A 24,836-nucleotide genomic window follows, 5' to 3' on the forward strand; every position below is an offset into this window, starting at 1 on the left:
TAAGTGTGAGAAACAAAAAATGTAGAAATTGACCAGGCCAGAAGGAGTCCAGATTCTGCTTTCAGTTATCTTGAGTTCAGAAACTGTTGGCCTCTGTCCTGGGTCTGCTGTCAACCCTTGATGCGACCTCACCAGTGAGTCACTTCCGTGGGGCGTCTGCATGAAAAGAAAGCAGTGGCCCCAACCGGTGGACCAGCCGTGGCAGCTTTAAGGGGTGGCGGCTGGGCATTGTGTGCAGGCGGCCTGCAGATCCATTTGGGAACTGTGGGTAAGCTTAGCCTTCAAAAACACTTGCCCAGTGAGAACCCTTGTTGGCTCACCGCACTCCCCAAGGTGGGGTGTTAACCTGTGGTCTGCTGGGAAGGTAGGGGAGGTAGGAGGTTGTGCATTCAAGTGATTTGGAAAACTTCTATGTGAAAAAAGATAGATTTCTTTTTTTTGCAGGACTTTTCAGAACCTTTATTATGTTACACTGTTACCCCTGAAAGCTTCCTGAGGTTATTTGACCAAGCTACCCTTTTATCAGAGATTATCCTACTTCAAAATTATACCAATTCATGAAACGCTGATTAATGAAGCTAAATATTTCTATTGACAATTCTTTGTTTTGCTTACCGATTCAGCAAAAATTTACTGAGTGTCTTTGTATACTAGGTTCTGCCTTAGGCCCTGGACATGTAGCAGTGAACAGGGTGGACACAGGCATGGTCCTCATGAATGACTCGTGAGTTGGCACTTGCTGTGAAGAAGTCAGGTACCAGGAGACAGTAGACTATGTGAAGGGGTCAGGGGTCAGGGCAGGTGTCCCTGAGGAAGTGACACTGACCCTGGGTTCTGAGGAGTTAGCTGGGGCCAGGGAGCAGTGAAAGATGACCTACAGAGGGGTGCCCTTGACAGTGGAGCCCTTCCTGAATGAGGAGGAGATGGGGTCACAAGGTATGGCAGACAGAGGAGTCAGGTGTTGCTTTGACTGGGCTTCCTCCTGAAAAGCGGTAGGAAACTGTTGATTGGTTTGGACAGGCCAGTAACCCGATCAGATTGTGCATTTTAAAGGGATCATCCAGGCCAGTGAGTGGAAGGAAGACAAGGATATTTAGAAAGAGCGTAAGGCCCAGGACAGAGGATAGTAAGGAGAGAGAGGGGGAGAAGCAGATGGATTTGAGAGGTAGTCTGAAGGTAGAATCCATTAGCAGGAGGATCTTTAATGAGATTAACTCCATCGTCATGGTGTAATGGTTTTCCCTTTGGGGATAAAACCATTAATTGAATTTAATGGCTTCTGACATTTTACTTTGTTTTGTTATCCTGGAAGGAAAGTTCTTTCGGTTCTTCTTCCTAATGCCTCCTAAATCTACTCTCAGCCCTTACCCAGTGACATTTCTTCTTTAGGGTTGCTCCATTCTCAGATTTTCTGCCATCGCTTCAATTCCAGGTTTTATCACAGGATCCTACCCACCCCTGCAACTGGAAGCACTCCCCATGGTTCCCTGGGGCCTTCGGGGTGAAATACCAACTCCTTAGCTTGGTTCATTGCCTTTCACAGGTCCGCCATGGCGGCTGGTCTTGCCTTCCCTCTTGCCACTGTTCTCCGCACCGGTGCCTCCACCCCATCCCATTCCTGGGTTCTAGCCATGCTAATCTACGTAATTGAATGCTCCCAGAATGTGCTGTGTGTTCTTGGGCTCCCTGCCTCTGCATGTGCTGTTCCCTCTGCCTGGGACACTTCATTTCTTCACCTGTTAACTCTTCTTTTTCTAAATCTGAACGCAGCCCACATGTCAGGACGAACCTTCCCTGACCACCACCGGGCTGAATTAGATGCCCACCCTGTGTTTCTGTAGCCCTTTGCCTTACCCCGAGGTGGTCATTTGTTCTCACCTTGTTTGTCTTCCTTACCAGATAGAAGGAGCCCTTGCAGGGCAGGGACTCTGCTCTCCTCTCTGAATCCGCCCCCCTCCAAAAGCTAACACACAGTAGGTGTTAGTTCACAAACTAGGTGAACACGTAAGTGACCTAGGAATAAAGGACCGCATAAGCAAAAAAAATAAATAATAATAAGTTTTGAGTTTTAGTTGATTTCTAATAACTTCGCCTATAACATTTTAACTTCTTTCTGTTTTTCTTTTATTTCCTAGCACAGCTGAAGGTTTAACGAGGAAAAATATGTCAGATGTCAGTGGGTGGCAAACATTTTTACAAGCCCTTGGCTACTTCCTCAAAATGTTCTTTGGCTCAGCAGCACTCGGCACTCTCACTGGCTTAATCTCTGCATTAATATCCTTTTAATATGATGAACACATGTGGCTGAGAAGATTTTCTTAATTATATTCTTCTCCAGCCATTTTCCCCTCTTCCTTAAGGGGCCAGTTTTAGTCTAAGGCTGCGTTTGAAGAAGGACCTCTATGTAGTTTTGGTTTGAGGAGCACTTTCACTGAAACCCAAGGACTTTTAGATGTGACGTGTGCAATTTAGGATGTCATTTTTCAGAGCGTCGTGGTCACGCACACCATTGGCTCTCAGACCCCACCGTTGGGGGAGCTTCTCACTTGAGAAGATTTTCAGGTTCCCCTGTCTCACTTTTCACAGTCAGAAAACTGGAAATTAATTTCCTCTTAATGACCAAATTGAGAAAGTCTTTACCCCACTGAGTGTTTATCTGGGGGACCAGAAAAGAGACTTTCAAAATGAGTCCATCCAGGGTATTCACACTGATTGCACTGCTCAACGGCCCATACGCTTTTCTAGCCAAGGAGGAACGAGGCTCATTAAGGCCAATGACACCTTCATTGCGGTAGAAAATTCGTCATGTTTAAAATAGGAACAGGCACCAGACCGTTTCTGTGGGAGCCCAAGCCTGTGTCTCAGGGAGTTGGCCACCTGGCCCTCCTCCACGAGCAGTTTGTTCCACAGATGGCCGGAAGAGCCACCCTTGCCTGTGACGGGCATGCTCGTCTGCCATCCTGTTGAATTTTCCCTTCACCTCCTTTGTCCAGAAGTCTAGAGGCTCTATTGTTGGCTGACAGCTTCTCATATTGTAGCAATAAACAGAATGGGAAAGAAAACTTTTTCGAGTTCAGTATTTTCCTCCATATTTATCTTTCTCTTGGGGGAGGGGGGACGGAGAAGCATGGTCTGTAAGGAAGCCAAGTAGCTGGGCACTGCGAGCCCCAGTATGGGCATGTGGGCTGTATTTGAATAGAGAGAAGATTCTCCTTTCATAGGAGCATGAGTTTGGAAATCTCCAGGAATATGAAAGGAGGTCCTTCAGTGGGGCACTTTACCCCAGAGTTCTGCACACCCCGTTAGCTGTCTCATCTGATGTTGGAGGAAGGGGGGAAAGAGTGACACGGCCCTGGAAGGGACCCGGCAGCATGGGCTGTCCTCCGGCTGGCTGTGGCCCCGGCTTTGCCCCCGCAGCCCCGGCACATTACCAGCCTTCCCAGTCAGCGTTTTTAAGTGAGTTGACTTAGGTTGATTTTAATTTTTCGCCCACCATTTGTCTGGAATTTACAGTTGTTAGTGTTTTGTCAGATTCCCTTACTTAAAACAGCAGTCTCCCTGCAAAGAAAAAGAAAACAACAACGGATCTTCACGTGTTACCCTGGGATGTTCCAAAGCCTTCCGGATCCATTGCCTACCCTATGTATTTGGAAGGCAGCAGTTTTGTGACTTTTCTGCATCTCCCATCAACTGTCCCTTGGTTCTTTTTCCTTGACAACTGTTATTTACGTGCTAAAGCACATTGACTTGAGGAAAACGCCTTCCTTGGAGTTTGGCATGATGATCATTTTTGCTTATCTTCCTTACGGGCTTGCAGAAGGAATCTCACTCTCGGGTAAGTGACAGAAACATTAACTTCTGGGGTTGATGGCACGTTGTCCTGCCTTTTGAAAGAGGTTATGTCAGTGGGGTCACTTCCAATCACAAGAGACAATCACAACTCAGAAGAGCTTAAGCAACAAAGGGGATTTACTGGCCCTTTAGGGATACCCTGAATTTAGACCTGGCTGGATTCAGGGGCTCAGTGTTGTCATGGTCACATTTTTTCTTCACCCACCACCCTGTAGCAGAGATCAAAATATCACTTCCACTGTTGTGTCTTTCCCAGAACAAGGCCTAAAAGGGCCTTCAGTCAAAGAATGGGGTCAGACTGCCAAGGGCAGTCAGTCCCCTGGCCTGGCCCTGGGCCGTGACCCACATTGATCTGCATTCTATCCCGATGGTTTTGCCTAAAAATGAAATCACATAGTATATAGACTTTTGTGTCTCCTTTCTTTTAGTTATCATAATGTTGTTGAGAGACATCCATATTTTTGCACGTGTCAGTACTTTATACATTCTTACTGCACCACGTTTTATTCGTTCATTTGAAGGACATTCGGGTTTTTCCAGATTTTAGCTATGAATATGTGTGCATATTTTCATTTATCTTGGGTAAATAGCTAAGAGTGAGGTTGCTGGGTCATATGGTAAGTATATATTTATTAGAAACTGCCAAGTGTTTTCCAAAATGACTGGGCCATTTTCCATCCCCACCAGAATGCATGAGAGAGTTCTAGCTGCTTCCTGTCCTCATCAACACTTATTTTAATTTTTAAAGGTTTAGCCATTCTGATAGTGTGTGGCAATTTGATTTTGACATACTTTGGTACAATTCTCTTTATATTCCACTTGGGGTTCATTGAGCTTCTTGGGTTTATAATTTATGAGATTGTAGCTTTTCACCAAATTTGGGAAATTTTTACCCATTTCTTTTTTTTTTTTTTTTTTAAGATTTTATTTCTTTGAGAGAGAATGAGAGAGAGCACATGAGAGGGGGGAGGGTCAGAGGGAGAAGCAGACTCCCTGCCGAGCAGGGAGCCCGATGCGGGACTCGATCCAGGGACTCCAGGATCATGACCTGAGCCGAAGGCAGTCGCTCAACCAACTGAGCCATCCAGGCGCCCTACCCATTTCTTTAAACACTTTTTTCTGTTCTCCCATCTCTTCTTCTGTTGGGACTCCAATTACTGAAATTACGATCGACAGCATTCTATCATCCCATAATACACTTTGCCTTTTTAAATTTTTTCAATCTTTTTTTTTCTGTCTGTGCTTTACTTTGGCTCATTTCTCTTGCTCTGTCTTTATGTTCACGGATCTTTTCTTCTGCCATGCCCACTGTCCTGTTAGTCCCATCTAGTGTATTTTCCACTTCAAATGTGTATTATTCATCCACAGGCGTTCCCTTTAGGTCATTTTTATTTCATCCATTTCTCTCTTTACCATGTTCATGATTGTCTCTACATTCTCGAGCATCTGGAGCATGTTTATAACAGCAGCTCTAACATCCTTATTTGCTAATTCCATCATCTCCATCAGTTCTAGGTCTTTTTCTGTCAGTTCACCTTTCTTTTGCTTATAAGTCATATTTTCCTGCTCTTTGCTTGCCTATTAATTTTTCATTGAATGCCAGTCATTGTAAACTTTATTATCTTGTTGAGTACTAGATTTTATTGTATTCTTCATAGAATTTTGGATTTTCTTCCGTCGTGTATCCAGGTTTCTTGGCATCAGTTTAATCCTTTTGAGGTTTACTTCCAAACTTTGTCAGCAGGTCCGGAGTAGCCCTGGGAATGCAGTGCCCTTCCAAGGACTCTACCTCCTGTCTCCTGTATTACAAGGTCACCCCACTCTGGCCTGTGGGAACACAAACTTCCCAGCCCTGTGTCTGCTTTGGGAATTTTTGGCCTGTTCCTTATTAGTGATTGTCTCCCTAGCCTCTTAGGATCTCACCCCACATGTGTACATAGGATCTCACCCCACATGTGTACAGATCAGCACAATCCAAGATTCAAGGGGACACTATGGTAGCTCTCCAGAGCTCTCTTTCTGTGCAGCCCCCCTTCTCTGGCATTCTGGCTGCTTTGAGTCCCTTGGCTCTCATCTGTCTCCTCTTCTCAGCTAGACTTGACTCTGCTGGGCTGGGGTTTGGAGTTCCCCTCCCTGAGCCTCAGCCTGGAAGCTCTGTCTGGGCAGTAAGCTGGGCCGGGGCCTGGAGCAGGAATGGCCGCTTTGTTTCCTTTCTGTCAGGAATGTTTCCCTTTTGACAGCCCTACCCTGCAGTACCCAGCGTCAGAAGACAGTTTCGTTTCATATCTTTGATCAGGTTTTCTAGTTGTTTATGGCAGGACAGCAGTTTGTATAGCAAAGTGGAAGTCCCCAGTGGTTTTTAATGACTCTGTTGAGCAGAATTCTCCTTCCCCACAGATGGCTCTCTAGAATTACACGCGGGTACTCGGTGAGCAGATCCTGCCAAGGAGGAAGCAGAGAGGACTCTGGCCATTTTCACTGGAGAACTCTTTGTAAACCTTATGGTTTTGTTTGTTCTTAATTTGATTTGTTCCCAAGCCAGTTCTCTTGGATAATTTCATCCCAGTATCTGCCATCAAGTTCCTTCTCTTATCTTTCCTGAATTTTGGCACTTACTTACATAAACATTACCTGTGAGTCATTTGGCTCTAGCCTGGCTATTTTTACCTCTGTTTTTCTAAATTGTTCCCCACCCCTTTGAGATGAACACTGAGTACCTGGTGACAAAGATGTATTTCATGCATCCATTTGGAATTTGTGATTAAAACCAGGGAGTGTTTTTCTTGTCTTCAGAGTGGCAGTGTTTTCTGTTTGTAGGGTTTCACTTTTTTGAGGGCCTTTGCCAAACATGCCAGTGGGCAGTGAGGCCAAAGACAGCACATGCGAGCCAAGAGCATGCTCGGCCACCTCTGGGCAGTTGGCTGAGCTCTGCCCATGTTTGTCTTTGGGATATTTGTCACACAGGGTTTTCAGACAAGGGTAGGATAGTCCTGGGGTGTTGTGAGGACCTTCGAGTCCTGCTGTGAGAGTACAGCGGGAAAGGTGATGTTTGCTATCCCCCCTTCCTTTTCCTGCTGTACTTTTCCTGTCACAAAGGACTGAGTGAGCAGTTACCAAGAACACAGAGCAGGATGCTGTCTTCCAAATCACGTGTTTAGGACACAACGGTTAAGGACGCCAGACAGACCAGGGTTTGAATCCCTGCCCCGCCCCTCATTAGCTGTGTGACCTCACACAGTCGACTTAACCACTCTGGGCATCCACTTCCTCCTCACGAAATAGACGTTATAAAAGGGCCACCCCAGGGCCGGTGGTCAAGGGTTAAAGGGAACAATGCGAGTAAGAATCCTGACAGAGGCATGCTGGGGTGACATGTCCTGCTGGCCCTAACACCCTCAACATGTATTAACGACACCCCCTTTCACTCACAGACATACTGGTTTCAACAACAAATTAAATAGTCCCCCTAATTATGAGTTAGTAAGTATTAGCTATTCTCAGAATCTTTATTCTATCAACGTTAACTGGTCTATTCACTGAGGCCAGTTTCAAGGGCCACTTTGCCCTCTGGCTCTGAAGATTCAGGGTTGACTAGACCCCACCTTTGCCAATTCAGCCAACAGTAGGCTGAGGGAGGGCGATTGGGGCAGAGTGACACACTGTCATGGTGAGTCACAGAGGATGGGACGTAACCTCTGTGTCAGGTGGGGGAGATGTGGGCCGAAGGTAGAATGTGCTGTGCAGCTCTCCCGAGCTCAGGAGCGCAGCCAGGGGTTCCTTTGCAGCCCTGCCTGTGGGAGAAAACCTGCAAGCCACTAGTGCTAGGAAAGACGAAGTACATTGGGGTTGGTTCTCAGTATGGAATTCTGTGCAGCCACCGAATAAATGAATTTGACCTATTTGTGCTGCCATGGAAAGAACTCTAAGATATATTGCCAAATTAAAAAAAAAAAAAAAAGCTGGAAAGCCACTTATTCATCCATTCAGCAGATACTTATTAAATGCCAAGAACTGTCCCTGGTACTGGGGCTGTCCTTAGTAAACAAGACCAGATGAGGTTCCCACCTGCCGAAGAAAGATGGCAAGCAAGTAAGCGAACACACGGTAATTTCGGGTAGTGAAGAAGTGACAGGAAGGAGAGAAATCAGAGCAATGTGACAGTGGCGTGGGGACAGACGCATCATGCAGTAGGGGGTCAAGAAGGTCTCCCCAAACAGGTGGTGCCTGAGCCAAGACCTGTGTGGTGAGAAGAAGCCAGCCAAGGGAGGACCTGGGGCAGCAGTGCTGAGCAGTGTTCAGCATCCAGATCGCCATGAGGGAGCTTGGCACACTCCAGGAAGAGCAAGAAGACCAGCGTGGCTGGGACAGAGGGGCAGGGGCCCCGGCCAGCAGGGTTCTGTAGGCCCGGGAAGGAACTGGGTTTCTGTTATATGTGCAAAGGCAGGTTAAGTGTTTGAGGCCTTTTAAAAATCCCTCTGCTGGTAATCCATGCTGCATCCATAATGTGATCCTCCTATTTTGTGCTTTTTAAAGGCAGATGAGCTTTGTTATAGCATGGGCAAAGAACTGGCGGCCTACATGGGGAACTGTTAATAGTAGTTACCTGGGGGCAAGACAGTGTGAATGGAGAGTCTCTGACTCTATATCTCTGAGTCTGGATGTTTTATAGCAAAACAGTTTTATTTTAAGGTAATTAACAAAACTGACTGTGGTTTGATCCAGCCTTCGGGAAGTTCATCATATTTTACCCACAGTAAGGTGCAATACAGTGGAAGTTATACCACGATAGACACCCTTCACCTTCTGCCTTTGGACTTGAGTCTCTATTCATCATCATTGTTCGTGACATTTAAAATAGTGGATTTAACTGAAACTAGAAATGGATTTCCTCCCTTCCTCCCTTCTTTCCTTCTTTCCTTCCTTGACAATGTCCATTTTGCTGTGCTATTATCTACTTCCTCAAATGATTTTGCCTTCTAAAAGAAATACATGTGTCAGGAATTCTTCCTTATAGGGCATTTTTAAAAATACACATGCTTTGGGGCGCCTGGGTGGCTCAGTCGGTTAAGTGTCTGCCTCTGCCCCCCACTCGTGCTCTGTCTCTCTCTGTCTCTAATAAATAAATAGTCTTTAAAATAAAATAAAAGGGACATCTGGGTGGCTCAGTCGTTGGGCGTCTGCCTTCGGCTCAGGTCATGATCCCAGGGTCCTGGGATCGAGCTCCGCATCGGGCTCCCTGCTCCGCAGGAAGCCTGCTTCTCCCTCTTCCGCTCCCCCTGCTTGTGTTCCCTCTCTCCCTGTCAAATAAATAAAAAATAAATAAAATAAAATACCCATGCCTTTTAGCTCTACAAGTGAGCCTGTTTGCACCACTTACCCATCGGTGTTTTTACAGCCCGTGTGGTGGCAGCTACAGTGGATGAGGGTGGTCTGGGTGGTGGAGAAGCTGGGAGAAGCTACCTTTGCTGAGGGAGGGCTCATAGGGCAGACACTTGAGCTGTCCTTCGGGCTTTTGCATCCACTGCTGATGCTGCTGACCCTTTGCTTTAGCCCCCAGAACTCAAGAGATGCCCTGACCTCAGACTAGCCTGGGGTAAAGGTGGTGGCTGGCTGGCTGTTCTCCAGCCAGAGGGCCCATTTTCATAGGGTCCAAACTCAGCCTCCAGAGGGGGTTGTTGATCTGTACAGAAAATTTATTAACATTTGAGTTATTTGCCGTCATTAAAAGCTGGGAGATTTCCCATAAGAAACATTTCTGGCATCTCTCCAAAAGCCGGAAGGAAGACTGACAGCACTTAGGCCTCCCATCCACAGGGCTGCGGGCAGAACTTTCTAGATGGGCTTATGCTTTCTTTACCCACATGTTGGTCACCCTTCTTTTTTCTTTATTGTCCGGCTCCTGAAGCTTCTGGGTTTCCAGCCCTGGCCTAGTGCACCAGAGTGACCCAGCCAGCCAGACCCCTCCTGCGCTGAGCCTGCCCCCTGCTGCAGAGCGCTGAGGCAGGATGCGCCGGAGGGTGGGCGGGAAAGCTCCCTGGTGCTCCGGCAATGGGTGCTGGTGTTCAGTCCCGAGGCAACTTTCACTGTCACCTCTGACTTCCCAGAGCTTTCCAGAGAGGTTATTTCGTGTTGGGACTCCTGTGGGCGGGACAACACTGTCGATGGAAGGCCACTCGTGTCACAGCCTAAACGTGGCTCAGGCACCTCTGGGGTTGACTTTTACATCAAGGTAAGAACTCCAAGGTCTCAGCTTTGCCAGTGATTTGATAACCCTTCTCAAAGCGAACGAGTGAAAGAAAACCCTTTGGAAGTGCAAAAGCTAGGAACTTTTCGCCCCGGACGGTGACGCTAAGGATCAAGTCCATAAAAACTGAAGTGTGTCCGTGCCGCTTTTGAGCCTCAGCTTGCTCATCTGGACACCGGGACGAACAGCACCCCCTCATGGAACCGTCGGGGTCGTGAGGCTAAGCCACATGCAGTGCCCATCACGGGCGTGGGCTGAGCCAGTGTGAGCTGCCTCACCGCCGTTCGATGGGGTTCCAGTCTCAGGTTCTGGTCTCTTCCCTTCTGTCTCACATTGCTTTGCCTTCCCTGTATTCTGTGGCAGTGTCAGGAAGGGTCAGCAGTCCGGGGGGGTCCCCCCCACCAATGCCTGCAGGAGCATACTGGGAAACAGCCGGAGGTCCCGGTGTGTGCGTTCTTATCTAGCAGAGCAACGGTTCACGTCTCATGAGCCATAGTCTTCCCAGTGCCCTCAAGGATCACGGAAAGCCTGCCCTCTCCTTTCCCTGTCCCATCTTGTCAGGTGTGCCCCTGGGAAGCATTGCTGGAATGTTCCTGGCCAGCCTCCTTGGCAGGGAAGAATGAAAGAACACAGGAATTTGCTATTCACACAAGGGGGTGGGCCTGCCCTTGGTGGGGTGGGGGGTATCATTGAGACCTCAGGCTGAGCCCTTGAAATGGTTCCGATGCAGTTTGGGTGATTTTCACCCTTTCCAAATGGAGAGTCAGCTAGGCATCCCTCTCTCTACAAAGTGGCAGGAGTGAGCTACAATTTTGCTTACGAATTTTCCCTCGTAATCGATACATTTTAGCAGTTTATTTAATGAGTTTGTAAAAATCTCATCTTCCTTACCTGAAAATGAGGCCCCCTTTCTGCTGCCAAGGCAGGGCAGCATTGAGAGGTAACTAACCCAGCCGTGCAAAGCGCTTTGGGAGTGATTAGGGGCAGTGGGCCATGCAGAGATCAATCCTGAGTGAGCAACAGAAGTGTAGACTCTTGTGAAGAGCTTTCAGGAAAAGACGCAGATCCTTTTTTAGTCACTCCTCTCTCTTTTTATAAGAGTAACTCGTGGTGATTAAGGGAAAATTTTTTAAAAAGTAAATAAAAATCCACCCATTCTCCACATCCAGATTCTTACGCTCCCTTTCTGCCCCAAGAGTGGTCCACCTGCACCCCTTCCATCCGTGGGTGACAGTGACAGCTCACATCTGCTCAGCCCGGGGCCTGTGGTGGACAGTGTACATGGCTTATCCCCATTACCCTCCTGACAGGTCCAGAGAGGGTGCTATTAGTCCCACTGTCCAGATGAGAAAGCTGAGGCTTGGAGAGGGAATGAAGCTTGGCCCAAGGTCACCCAGCCGGTAAGGAAGCTGCCAGAGACAGGGGGCCCATAGCATTTCTCTGCGGCCTCTGGGAGACCTCGGGTAGTACTTTCTTCCCCTTTTCTTTTCCTTTTTCTGAAAACATGTACCACTGTAGGGCCCAGTGACTTGTAGAAAATGTGCGATATTATTTGTGTATCACATAGCAGGTGCTTTTCTGCTCTGTTCATGTCTGTGTGCTTTGCCTCTTTGTCCTTCTCTAGGCATCATGGCCATCCTGTTCTCAGGCATCGTGATGTCCCACTACACGCACCATAACCTGTCCCCGGTCACCCAGATCCTCATGCAGCAGACCCTTCGGACCGTGGCCTTCCTGTGCGGTGAGTTCTGCCTCTGTGTGGTCCCGCGCAGGCCTGCCCACAGCCCGTCGTTCAGCCACACCCTGTTTTCCCTGGCAGGAGAGGCAGCAGAATTCCTTAGAGCCAGATACTTCTCTCCCTTATCTTTTGTTTATTACTCTGGCTTTCAAGTTCAATAACATAAACCTAACTCCTGATAACTTTCTGGAACATTGGACTCCTGTAATTTTAAGACCAAAAATAATGAGAACTACTAAAAATGAACATTGGAGACTGATACGTTTTCAACGTTGTAAGGTGACATTTCCAAAAATGTGTCCCCTGGCACTGGCATCGGTGAGGGTTAGGTGAGATAAGACTCCACAGTCAAACAAGAGTCTGGAAAATCCTGGGGGATACACACTTTCAGTTTGGGGGCTGCAAGAGCACTGTGAGCTGACGCACATTGTGAGTTGCTGAGAAGGGGACAGCGTTACAGCTTTTTCCCAACTTGTCCACAGGCCCCTTTCCCACGAGAGCGGCTCGAAGGGTGTGACTCGGGTGCCTGTGTGCCAGCCCTGTAATTGCTGAATGGGGTCCACCGCGGAGACTCTGTTAAGCAGTTTCAGTGTGAGCTCTTGCTCCCCCACACGCTGCTGTACCCCCCGCCTCCTCCCTGGTTTATACCTGGCAGCGAAGGATGCACTCTCCCATGGTCCCCTTCCCCTGGCCTCCTGGTGGCCGTGCCCTAGCTGTCCTCAGCAGCATCTCCCTGGTGCTGCGGCAGGGTTCGTCTCATTTTCCAGCACTGGTTCTGCGCTGTCATGCGCTAGGCGACCGGGGTAGGCCGTGCAGAGGCTTCCTTCCGCAGCCAAGGGGGCTCAGGTGCCCAGAGGTCAGATGACTCGCCCACAGCCTCGTGGCTAAGAAGTGAGTTTGGATTCCAGGTCTGTGTCTTCCTGGTCCAGGGGGTCTTTTTTCCACAGCTCCCCACTCACAAAGTCCTAGCGAAGATCTCTGAGCCCGACTGTCACACTTAAAGGGATATAAAGCAAAACACCCAGCTATTTTGTACCCATCAGACTGGCATGTCTCAGTTTTGCTAATACCCACTTCCAGCACAAGCATATGGGAAGCAGGCCCCGTTGACAGGCACGGGCCCCGATGCCATCTTTTGTGGTGAGTCATTGCAGCGTCAGGCTGGGTTTCAAAGCCGTGTGCTCTTTGGCCCAGCAGAGCTACCCTCGGGAATGGAGCCTGGATATTTGCTGTAACTGGTAATATCAGCAGTAGAAACAGCCTCAGTGTCCATTGACACGGGATTTGTTAAATTAGCCATGACATACCAATATGATGGAATTTATGCTGCCAGGGAAAAGCATAACATAGTCTGAGTATGTTCTAAATGAGCTGATTTGGAAAGATCACAGAAATGTTTATTAGATCAAAAAATTCAAGGAGGAGAAGGGTGTGTGTACTATCCAGCTTGCAGACTTGTTTTAAAAAGATACATGTTCAGAGAAGAACATGGCTGAAGTGTTTTAAAACAGCCTCTGTTTTATGATGTTCAACTATTTTAAAATACAGTCCTTGTCTCCCTGATTATTAGCCTATTCTGAGGGACATCACAGTGTTAACAGGGAGCCTAGTGCTAGAAATTCATATGGTGCTTTTTGTTGGATACACAAGTACCTGCTTGCCCAGAGAGTAGGTGTCGGACTCTTTCTGACTTGTGGAGTGAAGCCAAGGGTTGGAAATGACCCTCTTCCTGCAGATCCTGCGGGTACAAGCCCATCTTCCAAACCTGTGGCAGCATCAAATGCGTGAAGTCACTCATTTAGCTTTGGCCGCCCTGGCAAGGAAGTGAACCGAGGGCCCTTTTCACACTAGTTATGTGGTACCTGCAGTCATTTGCTCTGAATTTTTGCCACTTTGCTGCAGTTGGGATCCTTGCTAATAACTGTTCAACAAATGGGCAGATTCATATATTTATCATCTTCCCCGGTAGGAGAGTATTTATTTGCATGGGTATTTGACAGCTGGATTGTTAACTGAGGAGATTCTGAATAAGCAAGCACGTGTGGCTCGTGTGATAGAAGAGAACAAGCGAATCGAAGCACAGTTCCCACCAAGGCATCGGATGCAGGATTTTTCAGAAAATAAGCGAAGTGTTATGGTGGATTCTGACTCACTGTGAAATGTTTGCTTGCTTTAATGATCGAGTACCCTGTCAGAAGAAAATAGTTGGGGCTGAATAATCCATTCTTTGGTTTGTTTCAGAAACATGTGTGTTTGCATTTCTTGGCCTGTCCATTTTTAGTTTCCCTCACAAGTTTGAAATTTCCTTTGTCATCTGGTGCATAGTAAGTATTTTCCTTGTTTTTTATTTAATTACTTATTTGTAGATCAATAACCACATGTTCTGGATTCATTTATGTAACTGTTAACTGCTCAAGGTCAACAGCTACATAGACACTCTTCTGTTTAAAGTTTCTTTTGTTAAAGAATCACAAACATACTAAAGGGTAAGTGAATGAATATCCTTGGAAAATAATTTTTTGCTTCTTTTTAAATTTTAAATGGCCTTAAAGGTTATGGTCTTCTCCAAAAAGTACAAGTTTCTGTGTTTCTATGTTAGATGGTAAAAGCAGCTTTCAGAATTGAATGCATAATTGATCATAACCATGTAAAAACATCATGTGTAAAAAAAAAAAAAAATGTAAAAAATACAGCACAATGTTCACAGTGGTTGTAGAATTGGGGATGATTTCTTTTCACTTTCTACTTTTTCTGAGTAATTTATAATGCACATAGTTACTTCTCACTGTGGTTTTCTTCAAATGTGTCCATTTTTGAGTGTGACCCTGGACGGTTGTTAAAGATTACCAGACCCTTACCTCCCCAGAGGTTCACCCAGAACAGTCATCCCAGGTGATTCTTATCATTCAGAAGGTTTGGGAAACTCACCATTGGACTCGGGGCAGCAAGAGGAGACTAATTAAAATATTAATTAATTAATTTAAAACAGGAAAAGAAGAATTTGATCTTTCACAGTAGAACCAAATCTTTTGGGGGAAGGGAGTGGGGGGGAATAAATGTTTAGTGTTTAAAACAAAGGGGCAGTTTCCTCAGGCATCAGATGGAAGTGACATGAATGGCTTCTAACATGTGGGCATTTAGCCTGGTGCTCCCAGGTCTCTCATCCCTCAGTGTGAGCTTGTCTCCCATAAGCCCACCTGCTGATTCATACTGCAATCCCTAATTTGATCTTTGTTGTCCTTTTAAAATCCACCGTTAATTTAAGACACATGAGAAGCACGCCTTACTATTGCTCAATTATCATAATTCATCTTCAATTAACTTTTATTACCAGTGCCACTTAACAGAAGCCAGCTATTGAGAGGCAGACCTTTTTTTTTTTAGCACTGTCACCTACCACGTGCAAACCAGTGAGGCCCACCTGTTTGGCATATGGGGAAACTGAGGCACAGAGGAGCTAAAGAGCCCTAAGGGAAACGATGTTTCTCCTTGTAGTATGGGTGCTTCCACCTCTCAGTCCACAGGAGCTCGTTGCTTTTGCTACTGTTAATCTGTCCTCCAAACTCAGGTTTCAGGACAAAGAGAAAAGCAAAAGTTGTTTACAGAAAGGATAATAGTCTTTAGTGTGCTCACTGGGTCAAAGGGGCCACATTTGGTCAAACCTGAAACACAAGTGCGGGAATCAAAGATTGGATTTCAGTGGGTGAAACAAGGAGGTGGCTCCCTCCGCCGTGGGCTAGGAGCAAAAGGAAAATGAGAAGATGCTCTGGAGTGGGAGCTTGGTCTCCCCCAAGCACACAGGCAGGCCGGCCCTGCCTTTCCCGGCGACGGTCCCTGCTATTCAGATGGGTTACCTCAGACTCGCTCAGTGGTCAAGGGCACAGGCTTTGGGGGCTGAATCGGGTTTGGGGCATGGCTCCCCACTTCCTGCCTGGGTCAGCTTGGACCAGTCCCCTAACCTCTCTCTGTCTCCATTTACTTTCCCTAAAATGGAGATAGTAATACCAGTAATAAGAGCATTGCAGGGATCTAAATTTAACAAGATATAATGCATATAAAATGCTTGGCACATTGTCCGATATTTAAATGTTAGATGATTGGGAGCCATTGTTAACTTGACCATCCAAGGCAAGCAGTCCAAAGCACATTCAGTTTGTGCTTCTTAAAAGAATAAACTTAGAGCCTGCCGAATGTACATGTGTACGTTGTGTACATATTATTAAGTTAGTTGTGGTGAGAACCAAGATGAAAAAAGAGTAAATTAATAAGTAGTTCTAGGTATCCAATTAGATAAGATTTAAACCTTACCTAAAGCTGTATTTTGTTAAGACCGAATTTGGGGATGGTTAGGAACCAAAAGCCTTGGCAAGCAATCGGCCAGGCAGGGTGCATGTGACCTCCTTCCAGAACCTACCTACACATTCCTTTTGCTTGGGGAGCAGCATTGTGTGTAGGCCCTTCTCAATCATCCCTCCTTTCCTGGGAGGGGTGGGGGGCCACGGGAGAGGCAGGAACACCTTGTCTGTCTCTCCAGAGCTAACCCATTGGAATGATTAGCGCAGGCCTGTCCCACGGTGGAGCACCTTTGGAAGAGTGCGATTGCCCTTAAATTAATCCCTGGATACTTCGGCATGGCCTCTTGGCATTTGGTTTTGTTCTGCTGTCACAGCTTAAAGCTGGCTTTGATACCTTGTTAGTCCTCTCTTCCTGGCTACAGAAACATAACGTACAAAGTGCGATCCTCTCCCAGACTCGCAGAAACTAGCATCTCCAGCAACTCGCCCCATCTGGGCCTCTGCCTAGCCCTGTCATTCATGTCTTTCATGGCCAGGGGGAGGGCTGCACTTACTATGGGCATGTCACAAGGTCTGTGTTCGCTTCAACAAGCTTCATCTTGAAAAAGACCAGAGGTTTCTGTCTAAAACTAAAACTTGTTGCTATTCACAGGTGCTTGTACTGTTTGGCAGAGCAGTGAACATTTTCCCTCTTTCCTACCTCCTGAATTTCTTCCGTGATCATAAAATCACACCGAAGATGATGTTCATCATGTGGTTTAGCGGTAAGTCCAATGTTGAACGAACACTGGAAGGAAAGTAGCTCTTATAGGGGCGCACACGGTGTAGAGAGCACATGTGGTCTCTGCTGGAGCCCTTTGAAACCGGGCGCCCCTCATAAGGCAAAAATCATACTGGCCCCCCATTTACCGGCCCCAGGCGAGTCCCTCACGGACAGTGCCCCTCACAGGCTCTGTACTGCAAGACAAGTGGGTAGTGCGTGTCTCTTCTACACATGAGGAAGCTCAGATTCAAGGGCAAAGGACTTGCTTGGGTTCCTGTGATGACAGGAGGTGGAGCCAAGGTTTACTGTCCTGTTCGCACTCCTCTCGACGGATGGGCAGTCCGGGGCAGGACGCGCAGGGGGCAGCCCTCACCCGCTTGCAAGTAGTGAGGGGCTCAAAAGAAAAAAAGGTTCAAGTTTAAACTCCTTGGTGCTACAGGCCAGGTTTGGATATTTTTTTTCATTCAGTCAGAGTTCTGAGAGCTGATTGGAACATTTTCAGTTTCTGTGCAAATTCCTGTACTCTTTAAAGGATGGGAATGATTTCATCTTTGGCTCCTAATGAACTGGATCCTTAGGCATCTTTAAATTTATTTTTGAGCAATACATCCAGTTCTTTGTACTTTCTTATTTAAATATTATAATTATTCCGTGTGGGTCGGGGTACAGCAACATGCTTTATAAGCTGTTTTCTATCCAACAGCATATCTGTACATTTCTCGCAGATTTCTCTCCTCTTTCAAAAGACCTGGTTTAAAATATATACATATGTATGTGTGTGTGAGGTATGTATGTATGTTTAGTGAGAGAAACTTTTTCTCAATCTTTCTTGCCAACGAGAAAAAAAAATTTTTTGTAGAGTGGTTGACCCAAGGTCTTAAAAATCTCAAAGTCTAAGGGATGTATCAGATCCTTTACATGGTTGTGTGAGCAGTTTGGGAGAGGCGGGCATGATAAGAGACCTCTGTGGGGAATGGGGGTGCTGTTTTAAACAGTGAAGAGCTGTTGGTCCCAGCTATTGATGTCCCAGGCCATCCCAAGCCCTCTCTCCACAGATTTTCACCCTCTTTCCTGGATCCTCAACCTCTGTCTCTACTGAGACATCATCATTGAAACTCTTGAAGATTCTTCTCTTTCCCAGCAAAAAACCAGCAACTTCAACCAAAATCCCTTCCGCACACCCCTTCCAGCTGCTTCCCGTCTCCCATTGCAGCCAGACCTCCTTAAGTGGGCTGTTCTCCCCTGTTTTCTCTGCTTCCTCACCTCCTGTTCATGGGCCTGAACTTGGCCTTACCCAGGTCACCTAGCAACCTTTTGCAGCCAAGACCTGCACGGGGCAGCCCTCGTCCGGTCCACCTCCACGGCTTTGAGCTCCTTCTTCCCACCGACCTGCTTTCTGCCTGGAGACCCTCTTCCCTGGGCCTCCAGGCCATGCTCCTGGTTGCCCTCTTTCCCTTTGGGGTCTTCTCAGGTTCCCCTCCTCCTTTACCAACCCCTCAAACACTGGCGTCCTCAGGACTCAGCCCCAGACCTGCTTCTGCTCTTGTGTTCTCACAAGCTCACCCATCCCTGTGGCGCCAACGTCCATCAAGTTCCCACGCTCCCAAAGCTGTTTGCTCTTAGATCTCGACTCTTGTCTAAATCCTCCTTCGACGCTGTGGAGATCTCATTGTCTAGGACTGAATTTACCTTCCTGCCCAGCCTCTTCTTTGCCGGCGTCGCCTCCCACGGGAGACAAGAACGTGTGTCACAGCAGAGGTGTGGCTGAGTCAGAGCTGGCTGGGTGTACAGCTGTCCTGTGCTGAGCGTTTTGTCCTCCGGCCACTGACCCGGCAGGCCCTGTTTCTAGTCCCGCGTGACAGGTGGAGAGGTGGAGTTGAATCCGTCACTTCGGCCTGAGAGGCCTGGGGGTGACCCCAGGAGCCAGACTCCATGCCTCGCGCCCAGACCGCCGCGCAGCACGGCCTCCTAGACACCCCGCCGTCGTCCGTGCCCTTCCCTCCCCCGGCCACCCCACCTCCCGCTCACCCCTGTGGCCTGTAGCTTCCACTCTCCGTGTCTCTCTCAATTCCGTGCCCTTTGTGTGTCCCCGTCTTGGGTGTGCACTGCTGCTGCGGTCAGACCCCCCTCCCGTGATGCTCCGGCCTCCGTGTCTCGTCAGACCCTCCACTGTGTGCCCTGCCCCGTTCTCCCCTTCTTCGGGCACCGGAGCCCTTGCCTGGGGTCTCCCCACCTGTTCCCCTCTGTGGGGCACCAGGCAGGCCAGGACGTTCCCCAGGAAGTGCTGCTTCCCAGCTCAGCGCAGCCCCTCAGCCCAGCCGGCCCACGCAGGGCAGCACAACCGGAAGTGAGGAAGAGGCCATGACGCAGCTCCCAGCAGCCCCCGGCCCGCAGCAGAGCAGCCCCGAGCCTGTCAGTGCGGCCAGGAGCTGCTTAAGAGCCGCGTCTTCAGAAACGAGGGGCCGTTGGATAAATCGCCTTCTTTGCTGTTGCCTGGCAGGCTGTGTGGCCCCGGGAGACGCGTCCTTCCCTCGGTCTCCCTCAGTCTCGCTCCCTCATCTGCGTGCGCTGGAGAACGGCAGGCCCTGCCTTACCAGCCCCGCCATGAAGGGCCGGGGGGGCGGGGGGTGCGCGCAGAGCCCTCAGCACAGGGCCCGGCCCCGCGCAGGGACGGCTCGGCCTGCCCCGGCTGTCGGGCTCCTGAAACGTGAGCATCGGGCTGGACGAGCCCTCAGACACACACGAACGCGCCCCTGGTGCTTCGTGGCCGGGACGGGTCACCTCATTCGACCTACGTGGCCACCCCGTGAGGTGGAAATGGGTGCGGTCAGGCCCCACTTATCTGCAGCTTGCTTTCCTCACAGCCCAGAGCCTCACGGGAGGAGCTCGCCCTCCACAGTAGGATGTGTTAGAATGTTCGACTGGCACGAGGCAGGGCTGAGCCCAGATCCCCAGGGCTCCCGGTCAGTGACGCGGCTCCTCTCACCCCCTTCCCTGCCCCCAGGCCTGCGGGGGGCCATCCCCTATGCCCTGAGCCTGCACCTGGACCTGGAGCCCATGGAGAAGCGGCAGCTCATCGGCACCACCACCATCATCATCGTGCTCTTCACCATCCTGCTGCTGGGCGGCAGCACCATGCCCCTCATCCGCCTCGTGGACATCGAGGATGCCAAGGCGCGCCGCAGGAACAAGAAGGACGTCAACCTCAGCAAGACCGAGAAGATGGTTGGTGCCACGGGGGCCCGGGGTGGGGGCAGGGGCTTGGTCTCCACCGCAGCTGGGAAGTGGGGAAATGAGACACGATTTGAGGATCTCGGCACCTACACACACTCAGAAGGAGGTTGAACTGGAGTTCTGCGGCACTTTGTGGGTTGTCTGTCCCCGGAGGCCGTGGAGTGGGAGCGTGGACCCACATCAGGCTGTCCCGGCACCACCCTGTGGAAGGTTCTAAAGTCACGTCATCCCCCTCCCGCACAACGTTTACTGAAAGCCTCCTGCTGGGGGCCTGAGGAGGGGAAGGTGCTTGCGGTGCCTTCCCCCAAGGACAGACCAGCGAGGTGTCCAGGGCCCAGCTGCAGAGAGCCGGAGGCTCCCAGATCCCTGCCTCCTCCCAGCCACCCTCCTGCCCTTGTGGCTGCCCCTGCCAGTGGGCTGTCTGTCCCGGGCGTCAGCGGCGGTGGGGGCCTCCTTGCCCTGTGTTGACCCTTAGGCCGCCTGTGCTGAGCCAGGCTCCCTGACAGGAGCAGAGGCTGGCCTTGGCTTCTCAGCCCACCTTCCTGCACCGCCCCTGCCCTCCCACCCCCAGTTCTAGAAATACCTCTTTTTCTAGTTCCCTTATTTGAGGCCATTAGTAACTTAATATTCAGTCAAGGAAAGCAGAGAAATCCTCAACTGGGAGACAGTGACGGGGACACAGCCCACTTTCCCACTGGGGAGCTCAGGTCTGGCCGGATCTTGGTCTCAGGCCTCTGTGCGGCCCTGGCCTATGTCTCAGCCAAGGCCCTGCTGGGAGGAAGCCCTCGGGTGGTCACAGGCGGGTGATCACGGGTGGGGTTGGCTCAGCGGGACCTTCTCTCAGAGGCCCGTCTCCGGCCACCCCCATCCCCCAACTTTCTGGCCTGTTCTTAACAACAGCCCCAGTACAGGTTCTCAGACCTTTCAGAGGGTGGCAGAATCAGTGGAGGGCTCCCAGTCTCCCAGGTCTGGGCTGCGGCCGGAGGGAATTTGCATTTTGAGCAGGTTGCCAGGTGCCTCTGCCCTGCGGGCCCCGCAGCCACGCTTGCTGAAGCCTGGCTCCCGCAGAACCAGGATGTTTACCCAGCGGAAGAGTGGCTGCTATTTAGGGAATGTTTTCTGCGGCACGGGCACTGTGGTTGTGCTCTCCTCGCACCGTCTCAGGTCGCCCTGATAACCCGCAGGAAGCAGGTGCTCTCTGCTCATCCCCATTTTGCAGACAAGAGTGCTGAGGCACAGAGGGGTCACGGACTCCATAGTCTGTGCTCTTCACCACCACGCTCTCCATCAACACTCAAGATGGAGGTCCCTGGGAACTTGTTAGAAATGCAAATTAGTGGGCCCCATGCCAGACCTGCTGAATCAGAGCTCTGCAGGTGGGCCTGGGGGCGGCCAGCATTTTGTGGGCTCATAAGCCCTCCAGGTGATTCTCCCCGCCCCCTCCCACACCCTGCACCTGCTCCACCCCCCCAGGCCCCCAGTGGAGGCCACTTAGCTGTGGCTTCAGAGCCGCTCCTCCAGCCGCGTGGCAGATGCTACATTCACACCCTGGTGGCCTTGGATCGTCCCTGCCGGGGGTGGGGCTGTTCTGGGCCTGGGGCCTGGAGATGTGCTGGCGTTGACCCGGTGAACTGGGAGACCTCCTCCCCCTGCAGACCTGCCCTGCCACGGGGTAGTTGCCCTCATTCCTCTCCAGTTCCCCCCAGGATTGCCCCCCCCACACACACACACACTGACAGGCCGGCCAGAGCCAGCCCAGAGCAGAACCCCAGCTAGTGCAACTGCCAGCAAAAATGACAAAAGGAGCCTCCCTTGTTCAGTTTGCTGCAAATGAAATCACCTAGAATGGCAGTTCCCAGTCCTGCCTGCCCATTAGAATCACCTGGAAAGCTTACAAACCAAACCCCGGCCCACAAATAAATTCTGATTTATTCATAATTCTGATTTATTCCTGGGTATCCATCATGTTTTTATAAACCTTCCCACCTCCCTGCGGGCTCCCAGGAGGCGCTTGGCTGCCCACAGATGCCCTGCACTGATTGGAAAGCACAGTTAGGGTTGGGGACACAGGTGGCTGCTGGGTAGGAGAGGAGGGGTGCGCCCTGGAAGAGGCCAGCCAACGACCCTGAGATGAGACGACCTTCCCTCCCCACACAGGGCAACACCATCGAGTCAGAGCACTTGTCGGAGCTCACGGAGGAGGAGTATGAAGCCCACTACATCAGGCGGCAGGACCTCAAAGGCTTCGTGTGGCTGGACGCCAAGTACCTGAACCCCTTCTTCACGCGGCGGCTAACTCAGGAGGTAGGACACCAGCGCGCGCTGCACGGCTAGGGGTCCCCGGCCTCCCTCCCCCAGGATCTGCAGGGGCTGACAGGGTGCGCAGGGGGGGCCAGCCAGGCCACCCACCCCCAGCAGCTCGGCCTTCTTCCCCGGGCTGGCAGCTGGATACGCTGTGGAACTCGGCATCTGCTGTTTTTCCTTCACTGCCGTTTTTAGTGGAGGTTTAATGATAGGCTTGTTAACACAGTTTGGTTTTCCTGGGTGATAGACACAGGACACTGATCAGCTACTGAATCTGAGCTGAAAATTTCAAACATGCCGGGGCCTCAGGCAGTGGCCCACGGCTCAGGGCTCTTGTTCCATCCCTCTGGGGACTGCTGGCCTCTGGGCAACAGTGAATGACACAGTCTCGTCCCTTCGTTTCCGAGCCCATGTTCCCGCCCCGGCAGTCATGGTTGCTGTCAGCATGGGAATTTCTCTTGCTTCGCTTCGTCCTCCCAACAACCTGTGTCATAGCTGCAGCTTCTCTCTCACCAGACAGCTGGGGAGACCGAGGCCCAGAGAGGGTGCAGTAACCCCCCCGAGGTCACACAGCCAAGATGCGGCAGAGGCGGGAGCAGAGCCCTGTTTGTTAACATCACACCAGCCGGCCTCCTGCTCCTGTCTCTGAGTGATGCCTCCTGTTATCTTCACCCCCACGGAGAAAAATCCCAGCTTGAGTTGGTTGGTTAGCACTTGGAAATTGCCTGTGGCCACGTGCCCCTCGTCCCGTCTCCCCCACATCCCCGCGAGGTACACGGCAGCTCCCCCGTCCCTCGGCCCCGACCCTACCCCTGCCCTGACCCAGACCCACTGACAAGACCCTGGTTGTGTTTCCTGCTCCAGGACCTCCACCATGGGCGCATCCAGATGAAAACCCTCACCAACAAGTGGTATGAGGAGGTGCGCCAGGGCCCCTCCGGCTCCGAAGACGACGAGCAGGAGCTGCTGTGACGGAGCAGGGCGCCCCGTCCGGCCTCCTCGCCGCTCCCACGACAGACGCTCGCACGTGGCAGCCTCCTCAGGGGAGATGGAAGCAGGGGGAAGCGGAGGCCGCCCCCGGCCCCTGGAGCCGGCTGTCTGCTTCTGAAGTAGGCCGTGTCCCCGGGCCGCACGGAGCCGGACCCCTTCTCAGCCCGCAGATCGGAGGGAACAGCTGTCCAGGTACATCTTCCTTCTGCTTCTGCGGCCAGGGTGCAGAGTCCTCTGCCGGACTGAGGGGCCTGAGAGGAGAGGCTGTGCCCCGCTGTGGAGCCTGCCGGGACAGGGGCTGCCGGGGAGCTGGGGGAGCTTGCAGCTTCTGCCATTCCCAGCCACGGCCCTCATCACGGGAGCGCCTGGTTCTAGCAGCACGAGGAGCCATTTCCCTTTGGTCATCAAGGTGCCTCTGGTCTCAGCAGCAGCAGTTCTGACCCAAGGGGCGGGCTCGGACATCTGGGAAACCTCACGCTCCCCTTTGTGATGTTGCTTGAGAAGGAAAAACCGAGTGACCTTTTTCTTTACCTCCGCCTGGGACCTTGCAGGCCGTCCCCCTGAGCGACAGGCGGCCACTGCCCTCCTCTGGGAGTAGTGTGGATGTTTACGCTGGTTCAGAGCAGGGGCGCACGGCCTGTCCTGGGAGCCCCATTGGAAGCCGCATCCTTGGGTTTGGCGGGGAGTGAGCCTATTCTGTGGGGTGAGAGCGCCCTCTGGAGGGAGAAGCTAGGAGTTACAGGGCTTGTGCAGGCCTGCGTCTGCTGTCTGAATTCCGTTGTGATTCATGCACTTTGACAAAGCAGTGAGAGCCTAGCGGTCACCTCCCCCGCTCAGTGGACCTCACTGGTCCAGAGGCCCCATTTCCCAATGCCCACTGTTCGCCTGATGCCACCTTCACCGCTCATCAGCATTTCCTCTTTCCCTGCCCCAGGCCTCTCCCGGCTTGGGTCCCAGCTCGCCAGAGCCCTAGGGCCGGGGCCAGAGCAGCAGGGCCCTGTGCTCCTCCCCGGCCACCCCCGCCCAGGACTCGCTCGCAGAGCGTCTGTACGTGCTCGTTCGGTCTCACACGCCCCGCCCTGTCCCTGTGGGCCCGGCCCTGGCTACCGGTCATGTCCAGGCGGAGTGCAGTTACTGACTTTCACCTCCGCTCCTCCCCTGCCCTTAACAAACCTCGTCCCTGCAAGCCACAGGGCCAGTGGCAACTCCCCTAGGTGGCTCAGGGTCGCTGCCTGGGGTGCTTTAATTCGTCATGTGCATGTCTGTGGTTCTCTGGAGGGACGCAGTGGTCACTTGTCTTTTTGTAACCTCCCATTTTAACCCCATAATTTAAGCCAAATGGGAGTATTTTACTCCACCTAATACCTTCACTGGAGGAGTAATACCGTGCATAATTCTGGTCTCCATCATTTCCTA

At 50.9% G+C, this 24,836-nt stretch overlaps 1 protein-coding gene across 3 annotated transcripts in view; it reads left to right on the forward strand.

The window, feature by feature from the left end:
- The window catches only part of SLC9A8 (solute carrier family 9 member A8), a 66,250-nt gene extending 41,705 nt beyond the window's left edge, over nucleotides 1-24,545 (forward strand). For all 3 annotated transcript variants that reach the window (XM_021685897.2, XM_044919106.1, XM_044919105.1), the window contains 8 exons: nucleotides 2,136-2,274; nucleotides 3,730-3,835; nucleotides 11,721-11,837; nucleotides 14,076-14,158; nucleotides 16,782-16,893; nucleotides 19,897-20,117; nucleotides 22,284-22,430; nucleotides 23,295-24,545. In XM_021685897.2, the coding sequence (XP_021541572.2) occupies nucleotides 2,136-2,274; nucleotides 3,730-3,835; nucleotides 11,721-11,837; nucleotides 14,076-14,158; nucleotides 16,782-16,893; nucleotides 19,897-20,117; nucleotides 22,284-22,430; nucleotides 23,295-23,402 (1,033 nt within the window). In that variant the 3' untranslated portion in view covers nucleotides 23,403-24,545. The remainder of the gene's footprint in view (nucleotides 1-2,135; nucleotides 2,275-3,729; nucleotides 3,836-11,720; nucleotides 11,838-14,075; nucleotides 14,159-16,781; nucleotides 16,894-19,896; nucleotides 20,118-22,283; nucleotides 22,431-23,294) is intronic.
- The last annotated feature ends 291 nt before the right edge of the window (nucleotides 24,546-24,836 follow it).

Source organism: Neomonachus schauinslandi, chromosome 10, assembly GCF_002201575.2.
Source record: "Neomonachus schauinslandi chromosome 10, ASM220157v2, whole genome shotgun sequence".
In the NCBI taxonomy this organism is placed as follows: Eukaryota; Metazoa; Chordata; class Mammalia; order Carnivora; family Phocidae; genus Neomonachus; species Neomonachus schauinslandi.